A 10,637-nucleotide genomic window follows, 5' to 3' on the forward strand; every position below is an offset into this window, starting at 1 on the left:
CCAACATCTGACATCTTTTTTTGTACAATTATAAAAAGATGTTACCTTGGATTTGAGACTTTCTTTGAAGTTATCTTAATTTTGTTTTACTACCGATAAACAATATAATAAAACATTTTTTCAATTAACTTTAAACTTTAGGTTATCCTACCTGAGTAATAAATAAAGCAAGAAGAGTTGGGTTGATTACCCCCTAAATTCAATAAAACAGAAGCAGTACTTTTTATATTTTTTTGACCCAAATAAAAGGAGGAATAAATCCAATAAATTAGTCCAGTAGGAGAAAAAAGTACTATGTAAAATGACTACTCAAGTATTGTCTAAATGTTGGCTAGTAACGTCTGATTTAATGTTTATATGTTATCAGTTATCTGCTAATTTTTGTATTTTAAAATAAAAAAAAAACATGATTACAAAATAAAAAAATCGGGCAGAGGAAACATTTTTCCAACTTTGATTTAAAAAAAATTGCAGCTACAATTTAAACCTTTTACTGCATTTTCAACCTAATCTCCAAATGGCTCAGCTTACTTGTTGGTAGAGTTTCCAGTCAAGTATGAGTAGCGGAACTCTCACAAGAATGTGACGTCAGTAAAGCGTAAAAGTTCGGTGAAGTACAACTACTACAAAACTGTTTACAATGAGGTAAACAAAACTCGATTAACTACCAGAGAACCCCTGCAGAGCAAAGCAGGAACTAATGGGTAGTTAACCATTACTTACTGAGGAAAGCCCCTCTTTATTATGGGACTACTGCTTAGGTACTTGAGAAGAAAGAACAATGTGTGGTTACCAAGGAAACAAAAAATAACTAATCATAAACCAATGGGTAGATAACCAGTACGTATTATGGGGCTACTGTTTTTTTAACAAAAAAATTTGAGTAGGAATTCTCAGTTTTAGTTCTAAATAAACTCAACCTGTGAAGTCACAGATTACAAAAAAAAATACTTTACTGAATAGCAGCATATCCAGTTACTGAGGAACTAATCAGAACCTGACCATTATGTGTTTGTATAAACTAAAATAAAGTGAAAATAACCTTTAGTTCCTTTTTAGTTCATCTTTGGTTTCCTTGGTAACTAAGCAGTAGTCCATTAATAAAGCTGGGTTGGCTGTTTCCAAGTAAGTACTGATTAACTACCTGTTAGGTAATCATATTTTGTTTATCTTATTGTAAAGTGTTACCTTTTTTTATTCACTTATGTAAATGTAACTAGTTGCCGTCCACCTATTTTTGTAAGTGACTTTATTTAGTTTATCTTTGGGATTAATTAAGTATTTCTGAATTGAATTGATTTACATTTTATAAAACTTTTCCTGTTTTGAGTTTTTTGAATGAATGCTATCCTGGTAACCTCTGTTAGTTGAACACATCAGAGAGGGACATTTTTTTTTTTTTTTTACCAGTACTTTTCTTTATTTTTTTCCCCACAAACAAAGAAAAGGTTTCGCTGATTACAAAGTATATTTTCAGGCATCTATGATCCGTTACATATCATCCAGTCAATGTTTTAATCATCATTTTATTTAGATTTTATGCTAATTTTAATCAAATTGTTGCCCTAAATTATTTATTTTATGGAAGATTTAAAGATATATTAGAACATTTTGAAAAGAAATGTTTAAAACGTTGTGAAAGATTCCTTTAAACTTGACATAAAAAACACTGGCATGATCAGCGTGCTAACTACAACTGTTTATACTTATTTATTTATTTTATGTTTATATTTATTTATTTATTTTGTTACTATTTTTCAAGGCTGCACTTTTAAAAAAGATTAAATTTTCCCAAACGAAATTTCTTTTTGTTTTACACCTGTGTAAGCAAAACGACAAGTCTGTCTATATCTATATATATCTATAACTGCTAACAATTAGCAAGCTACTGTTTCTAAATGTATTTAAGCCGCTGACTGCAGGCTCACTTCCAGAGCAGATAGTCTGACTAACTTGATATCGGTTCAGGCTTTTACTTGTTTAATTTACGAAGGAATACGGTCGGGGTAGATAATCTAGCTTAACGTTTTTAATAACAACATATCTATATAGAATTTTTCTCACAGCGCCCAAAGCTGAATGGGTTTTGTTTGTATAATTATCTTGTAATCAGAAGGTTGAGAGTTTGAGTAATATCACCTCGGACTGTCTGTTAAAAAAATATGACATTAAGCTATTCAATAAGGAAAAAAAGTTGGTAATAAAAGTATAATACAAAAAAATAAAATTAAAAAACACAACACACTGCTTCATTATATTTAATAATTTCTTTAGACACTACTCTGCTACCTTTTTTTATGCTTTGGCTCACACGATACAAAGTACTCAACGATTCAGAGGAGCAAATGTGCACAGCAGGAGAATAAATATATATATATATAGAAAACCTACAATATTCAAAGCTTTGGGGATGGAGGGATCAGTGAGGAGGGTGAGTGGATTTGTGGAGCATCTTCCCTGATTGTGATGGTTGCACCTTCAGGCGCAGGCACAAATCCAGAAGTAGTGCAGGGATCAGACAGCATTCCCTGGTTCTCCAAGGTTAGTTCTACAAACAAGGGCAAAAACAAAGAGCCCAGTAGAACTTGATGCATAAACTCTTCTAAGAAGTGAAGCACTGGAATGTACTGGTTGTCACTCTTTTAGCAGGCACTGAAATTTTCCTTATGATTACACCTGAATTTGGCATTAACATAACTTTATTTCTAATACAAATCTGCAGCATGTTGAGTTTTTATACGGCTGTAAATCAAATATGAACAATATTTGACTTTGCAGCACTACTCTTCACGTCCAATACATGTTTAATTCTGATGTGTTTTGATACGTTTTAGGTGAAAATTATGGCACGACACAACAACATTTCCTACATGAGTGTACGAGCAGCATTACACACAAAGCAAAGTTCGGGCCCCGTTTGGCTCTACGTCACCAACCCAGACGTCGTGCTCTGCCTTTAGTACAGGCAGGTTTTCTTCATGATGCGCAGGAACTCCTGCTCGTTCACTTCTCCGTCCCCGTCCCTGTCCGCTTCTTCTATCATCTCCTAGACAAAGAAACGAAACAAGTTGGAGAGAGCGAGCTAAAAATGCAATGTGTTGACAATACAGGAAATTCCAAGCTGTATGCTGGCTTTTCCTGTTATTACTACAGCAGATACACTACCGTTCAAAAGTTTGGGGTCACAGTGAAATGTCCTTATTTTTTAAGGAAAAGCGCTGTACTTTTCAATGAAGATAACTTTAAACTAGTCTTAACTTTAAAGAAATACACTCTATACATTGCTAATGTGGTAAATGACTATTCTATCTGCAAATGTCTGGTTTTTGGTGCAATATCTACATAGGTGTATAGAGGCCCATTTCCAGCAACTATCACTCCGGTGTTCTAATGGTGCAATGTGTTTGCTCATTGGCTCAGAGGGCTAATTGATGATTAGAAAACTCTTTTGCAATCATGTTCACACATCTGAAAACAGTTTAGCTCGTTACAGAAGCTACAAAACTGACCTTCCTTTGAGCAGATTGAGTTTCTGTAGCATCGCATTTGTGGGGTCAATTAAACGCTCAAAATGGCGAGAAAAAGAGAACTTTCATCTGAAACTCGACATTCTATTCTTGTTCTTAGGAATGAAGGCTATTCCATGTGAGAAATTGCTAAGATATTGAAGATTTCCTACAATGGTGTGTACTACTCTCTTCAGAGGACAGCACTAACAGGCTCTAACCAGAGTAGAAAAAGAAGTGGGAGGCCACGTTGCACAACTGAGCAAGAAGATAAGTAGATTAGAGTCTCTAGTTTGAGAAACAGACGGCTTACAGGTCCCCAATTGGCATCTTCATTAAATAGTACCCGCAGTAGCCTGTTTGTGCTGTCCTCCGAAGGGAGTAGTACACACCATTGTAGGAAATCTTCAATTTCTTAGCAATTTCTCGCACGGAATAGCCTTCATTTCTAACACATTGTACCTTTAGAACACTGGAGTGATAGTTGTTGGAAATGGGCCTCTATACAACTATGTAGATACTGCACCAAAAACCAGACATTTGCAGCTAGAATAGTCATTTACCACATTAGCAATGAATAGAGTGTATTTCTTTAAAGTTAAGACTACCGTATTTTCACGACTATAAGGCGCACTTAAACGTCTTTTTTTCCTCTCAAAATTAGCGGTGCGCCCTATGTGTGTTGTAACTGCGACTTTTGAGACCACCTCATTGAGGAGATGATGAAAGAGTGGCTGAATGTAAGGAGACCAGGTGTTTTTTTTCCACTCATCACCATTAATCTGTGACTCCATGCGTGCCCATCTCACAGCTGATGTGAAAAACATGGTGAAACAAATTAAAGCTGTGCTCGCTGTTATTCAACCGCTCGACATCGGTGTGAACCGGACCCAGCAGGTGCAGCGTGTTTACATGCAAAGTCAATGGTTGACGCGCGTATAGGCGCAGCAAACGGTGCCGCAGCTGCTGCTCGAGATGGAAAAATTGAAGTTTTGCTGCTGGAAGCGCCGCATCAACCAATCAGACAAGCTGATCTGGGAGCTGACAGCGAGACAGACACAGCGCTCTGATGACATATGATATTAAGGCAAATGAAAAAGGCTGGATGGATGAGGAGATGATGAAAGCGTGGCTGAGGCAGGTGTATGTGAGGAGACCAGGTGTTTTTTTTCCACGCATCACCATCGCTGTTAATCTGTGACTGCGTGCCCATCTCACAGCCGATGTGAAAAAAAAGGTGTATCAAATGAACGCTGTTATCCCGGGGGTCTGACAAAGGAACTTCAACCGCTCAACGTGTGAACCGGCCGATCAAAGTAAGGTTGCGAGCGGCGTGGGAGCGATGGGTGACAGACTGAGACCACAGTTTCACGATAAGTGGAAGGCAGCGCCGGGCAAGTTACGCCACCGTTTGCGGATGGATTGTAGATGCTTGGACTAACATGTCTGCTGGCTCTGTTGTTCAAGCTTTCGCAAAAGCCGGCATTATTTCTGAGGAGCCGCGCGGCACTGAAAGTGACTGACAGCGAAGAAGGGGAAATTGGCATGTCTGATTTAGCGCAGCTGTTTAATTCAGAAACAGAGGAGGATGACTTTGATGGGGTTGATTAATACTTTGTAATAAATACATGAATAAAGCACAATCATACTCAGTTTTGCTCCCGCTCTATTTTTCTACCTGAAAACTTAATTCAACAGCAGCCTCTGGGCCGTGTCTCCTCCGGTTTCACCGCGGTGGCTGGCAGGTGTTTTTCATCTAAATAATCTAAATCTTGCAGCTATATTTGCTGTGATCAGTGGGAATAAAGTAGTTTAAATATGTTTTTAAGTGAGAAAGTCCACCTGAAAACTTAATCATTGCAGTCAGTTAATCCAGATTATTATCCTGCCTATACTATTTATGTCGGAGCCGCTCAGACCCCCACATACCAGCGGTACACCGACAGTAGAAATCCCTTCAACAGCAGCCTCTAGGCGGGGCAGCCTCCGGGTTCACGCGGTGGCTGGCAGGTGTTTTTCATCTAAATAATTTAAACTGCAGGCACCAGGATACCGGTAATAAAAGCGAACATATTCCGTCGGCAGGTTTCAGGATTTTAAGTTAATTTAGGAGTGACCACAGCGCTCTGTCATCTGCAATGTGTCTGTCTCACGGCCAGCTCCCAGGTTTGATTAATACTTTGTAATAAATACATGAATAAAGCACAGTCATACTCAGTTTTGCCCCCGCTGTATTTTTAAATTAGCAGTAGAGGTATTTAAAGGTAGTAGAGGACATGTACCCGTATATAAAAAACGTGCCCTATAGTCCGGTGCGCCTTATGTGTGTTTTAAATACAGAAATGGCACACATAACTGAGAGTGCGCCTTTTAGTAGGGTGCGCCTTATGGTCGTGAAAATACGGTAGTTTTAAGTTATCTTCATTGAAAAGTACAGTGCTTTTCCTTCAAAAATAAGGACATTTCAATGTGACCCCAAACTTTTGAACGGAAGTGTATGTTTTGTTATATGATGCTGTTGCTCACCTGCAGCTCGTCATCCGTCAGGTTTTCCCCGAGCTCTTTAGCCACTCTTTTCAGGTTCTTGAAGGAGATCTTGCCTGTTTCATCATCATCAAATAGCCGGAAAGCTTTAAGAATCTCCTCTTTGGAGTCTTTCTCAGCCTGGAAATTAGGTGAGATTATTACTAGGAAGCATCTACAGGAAAAGCAAAACAAACAGGGAGAATCTAAGCACCCTGCTGTCTTTCTGCTCCGCTTGTAATGAGCACGGCATAGATTAAAACTTGCAAAAATATTCTTACAACTGAATTTTTCCTCATTTGATCATGTTACAACCAAAAAATTTGATGTTTTACTGGGAGTTTGAGATAGATCAATATGACGAAGGACACACAAAACAAAAAATTTATAGCCCAATTTACTCTGCTAATCATCTATAAATATGTTATCAAATGCCTCTAATAAGTATACGGCTGGTCTGTGAATTCACAGGGGGTTCCAGATGGGGGCCTGCAGGGGCCAGTGCCCCTGTAGAACTGCTCCTATCCCCTGTCATGGCCCTTGTACTGTAAGCACAGCTCTGTAGGCATTTCTTATGGTTATAAGAGCTGGCACAGAAACTGTCATTAATTGATCTCTTGGTTCTATTTAATCTTTTTACCTTTAAAGTTTTATTTCAAAAATGATTCAAGTATAGGGGTTTTCCACTTTTAGCTTCATTTAGCTTCACAAGATCATGGCTTTAGGGATGCACCAATTTGTTAAAGATAGACTCTGTGTGCATACACCTGATGCTCTATCTTTCTGGTTCTTTTTCCTGAAAAGGCATCCCTCAAGACAAACTCTTTAAATAACATTTTATAACTTATATGTATTAAATAACCAGGAGACATGACAACAGATTCTGATTGAATTTGTATCCTAACAAATTGCAGTTATGTTCACAATAAACAATGAATTCTTCAGTATCATTTTATTCGAATAAAAGGAACAATTAACTGCACAGATAATACTCTGAATTATAAATGAACAGTTTGGAGCATTGCAACTAACTGATTTTAAAGCTTTGCAGAGATGGATTAGATTGATCGTTAAAAACTTAGAATCGGCCGATCGCTGAACTCCCAAAATTAAAGGTATAGGGGAGGACATTCTTTTTCCGGCTGGATCATCAAAATAAGTGCTCAATCATTCTGGTGATATGTTTCCATTTTCACTTACCAGGTGAGAGTCTGACATAGTGGAAAAATTGCAATTCTTCTTTTGGAAAGTAAGCTTGTATGAGTGATGCAAAAAGCTACTTTTAAACAGATCATGCATGAGGAGAGAAAAGGGCTCATGCGTTCTCTATCACACCTTTAATAAGCGTTCCCTATCAGCAGTGGGTACAGGGTTGTACATGTGCTTTTTTTTTAAGTGTAGAGTGCAGGTCTTTTAAAAAATTAGAGAAAATCCTCCACTATACATTTATGCACCGATAAATCAGTGTTGCCCTACTTTTTATGTGCTATATCTGGGGTCTCCAGAGCTGCAAGAGACTATTTGATTCAAACGATGAACAATTGCCATGATTTTTGCTTCATTCTTTTCTCCTATGGCCATCTGGTAAGAAGCTTTTCTACATATGAGGTTGTAACGTGAAGAAACTTCAAGGTGCATACGCTCTACAGTAAAAGACAGTCCATGTATACCATTTTCTGTGTCATGACTGCCAGAAAGTCAGCGAAGGAGATCTTCCCTGTTCCATCCTTGTCCACCTCTGCGATCATCTTCTTGATCTCCTCCTTCTTGGGTTCGAATCCCAGAGCTCTCATAGCAACCTGCTCAGAATCAGAAACACTCATTCAGGGGATTCCAGAAAACATTTTATCCTACATTCTCACATCGATCAGTGTAAATCTTCATGTTACCTTGAGCTCTTTCACATCGATGTGTCCAGATCCATCAGTGTCAAAGAGCTCAAAAGCCTCCCTGATCTCCTGCTTCTGCTCCTCTGTCAGCTCTGGCTTGGGAGTTGTCTTCTTGCGAGGAGGGGGCACTGGACCCTGCAGGGATGGTCTCTTAGCACTGGTTGCCTATTTGCATGTCATAATAAAAAATGTAATTAAAATTGGTAATAAATGACACACTTGTGTATAAAAAGAACATCTAAAAAACAAACTAGAAAAGACTGTTACTGTGATATAACCTGATGTTACTCACCATTTATTCCTGTGTAATATGATCTGCAGCTTCTCAAAAGAAATGATTGTTTTCCTCCACGCTGTAAAGCTACTGTATCATGAAGGAGGGATCAGTAGATTGCATAAAGCTCATCAAATCCTTTTGTTTATTTAACACAAATATCAGCCATGATGTAAAGGGGAATCGCGTTTTCTTGCTAACAACCTGCGCTCCAGCTGCTGTCACGGACTGAGCGGAAGATTTTAACCGACTGTGCGCCAGTTTCTAAACGCTGCTCTGTGATCAGAGAGGAGAGCAGGTAAAAGATGGAGACAGGCACGTACCGTGTGAAGAATCAAACGCACCCATCGGCCAGGAAGCTGATTGGATGTTAAATATCACAGGGCCCGTATATTATTATAAATGGGTTTAATGTATTAACAGCAGTCAAGGCGACGAATGTTCAGCTCAATTCTCACCTTCACGTCACATTTATACAGATTATTTGACCATATTTTAAATGCCGCAGTTTTGAAATTGACTCAATACACCTCCAAGTGGTGGTTTCGAAAACTGCACCAGTTCGCACTGCAACAAAGTAGGTAAAAGTCACCATATATATTATTTTATTTCATGTATTGTATCTTCATTTGTTATTTTTTTTATGAAAAAGAGGAAAACAAATATGTGACAAACACAATCACATGTGAAAATACAGGTCCTTCTCAAAATATTAGCATATTGTGATAAAGTTAATTATTTTACATAATGTAATGATAGAAGTTGAACATTCATATATTTTAGATACATTGCACACTAACTTAAATATATAATTTTTATTGTCTTAATACGGATGGTGTTGGCATGTAGCTCATTAAAACACAAAATTCCTATCCCACACAATTAGTATATCATGAAAAAGGCCTCTGAACGCGCTATGCACCTAATCATCTGAATCAACAAATTAACCCTAAACACCTGCAAAAGATTCCTGAGGCCTTTAAAACTCCCAGCCTGGTTCATCACTCAAAACACTAATCATGGGTAAGACTGTCGACCTGACTGCTGTCCAGAAGGCCATCATTGACACCCTCAAGCAAGAGGGTATGACACAGAAAGATATTTCTGAATGAATAGGCTGTTCCCAGAGTGCTGTATCTAGGCACCTCAGTGGGAAATCTGTGGGAAGGCAAAAGTTTGGCAGAAAACGCTGCACAACAAGAAGAAGTGACCGGACCCTGAGGAAGATTGTGGAGAAGGGCCAATTCCAGACCTTGGGGGAGCTGCGGAAGCAGTGGACTGAGTCTGGAGTAGAAACATCCAGAGCCACTGAGCACAGATGTGTGCAGGAAATGGGTTACAGGTGCCGAATTCCCCAGGTCAGGCCACTTTTGATCCAGAAACAGCGGCAGAGGCGCCTGACCTGGGCTACAGAAAAGCAGCACTGGACTGTTGCTCAGTTTTGCATGTCATATTGAAATCAAGGTGCCAGAGTCTGGAGGAAGACCAAGGAGAAGGAAATGCCAAAAAAATGCCAGAAGTCCAGTGTCAAGTACCCACAGTCAGTGATGGTCTGGGGCGCCATGTCAGCTGCTGGTGTTGGTCCACTGTGTTTTATCAAGGGTAGGTTCAATGCAGCTAGCTATCAGGAGATTTTGAAGCACTTCATGCTTCCATCTGCTGAAAAGCTTCATGGAGATGAAGATTTCATTTTTCAGCATGACCTGGCACCTGCTCACAGTGCCAAAACCACTCGTAAATGGTTTACTTACCATGGTATCACTGTGCTCAATTGGCCTGCCAACTCTCCTGTCCTGAACCCCATAGAGAATCTATGGGATATTGTGAAGAGAAAGTTGAGAGATGCAAGACCAAATAATGTGGATGAGCTAAAGGCCGCTATCGAAGCATCCTGGGCCTCCGTAACACCTGCCTCCATGCCACGCCGCATTGAAGCAGTCATTTCTGCAAAAGGATTCCCGACCAAGTATTGAGTGGATAACTGTACATAATTATTTGAAGGTTGATTTTTTTTTGGATTAAGAACACTTTTCTTTTATTGGTAGGATGAAATATGCAAATTCTGTGAGATAGGAATTTTCGGTTTTTAGGAGCTGTATGCCAAAATCATCCGTATTAAGACAATAAAAGATCTGCAATATTTATGTTGGTGTGCAATGAATCTAAAATATATTAATTTTCAAGTTTTATCATTACATTATAGAAAATAATGAACTTTATCACAATCGACTAATATTTGTAATATATATATATATATATATATATATATATATATATATATATATATATATATATATATATATATATATATATATATATATATATATATATATATATATATATATAGTACTGTGTTTTTTCTCCTCTACAGCATTGATTCCCAATTTTGGGGTCATGACCTCACATGGTGTCACAGGTCATGAAATATGCTGTCAAATAAAAATG

The 10,637-nt window shown here is 38.4% G+C and overlaps 1 protein-coding gene across 1 annotated transcript; it reads right to left on the reverse strand.

The window, feature by feature from the left end:
- Positions 1-2,242: 2,242 nt before the first annotated feature.
- Positions 2,243-8,493, reverse strand: cetn2 (centrin, EF-hand protein, 2). The gene is made up of 5 exons (XM_038299053.1): positions 8,211-8,493; positions 7,919-8,083; positions 7,700-7,828; positions 6,033-6,170; positions 2,243-3,046 (listed from the first exon to the last, which is right to left on the reverse strand). The coding sequence occupies exons 1-5, from the start codon at positions 8,211-8,213 to the stop codon at positions 2,957-2,959; spliced, it is 525 nt and encodes a 174-aa protein (XP_038154981.1). The 5' UTR covers positions 8,214-8,493; the 3' UTR covers positions 2,243-2,956.
- Positions 8,494-10,637: the final 2,144 nt, after the last annotated feature.

This window comes from Cyprinodon tularosa, unplaced genomic scaffold (genome assembly GCF_016077235.1).
Source record: "Cyprinodon tularosa strain WSP-4 unplaced genomic scaffold, ASM1607723v1 ctg42, whole genome shotgun sequence".
In the NCBI taxonomy this organism is placed as follows: domain Eukaryota; kingdom Metazoa; phylum Chordata; class Actinopteri; order Cyprinodontiformes; family Cyprinodontidae; genus Cyprinodon; species Cyprinodon tularosa.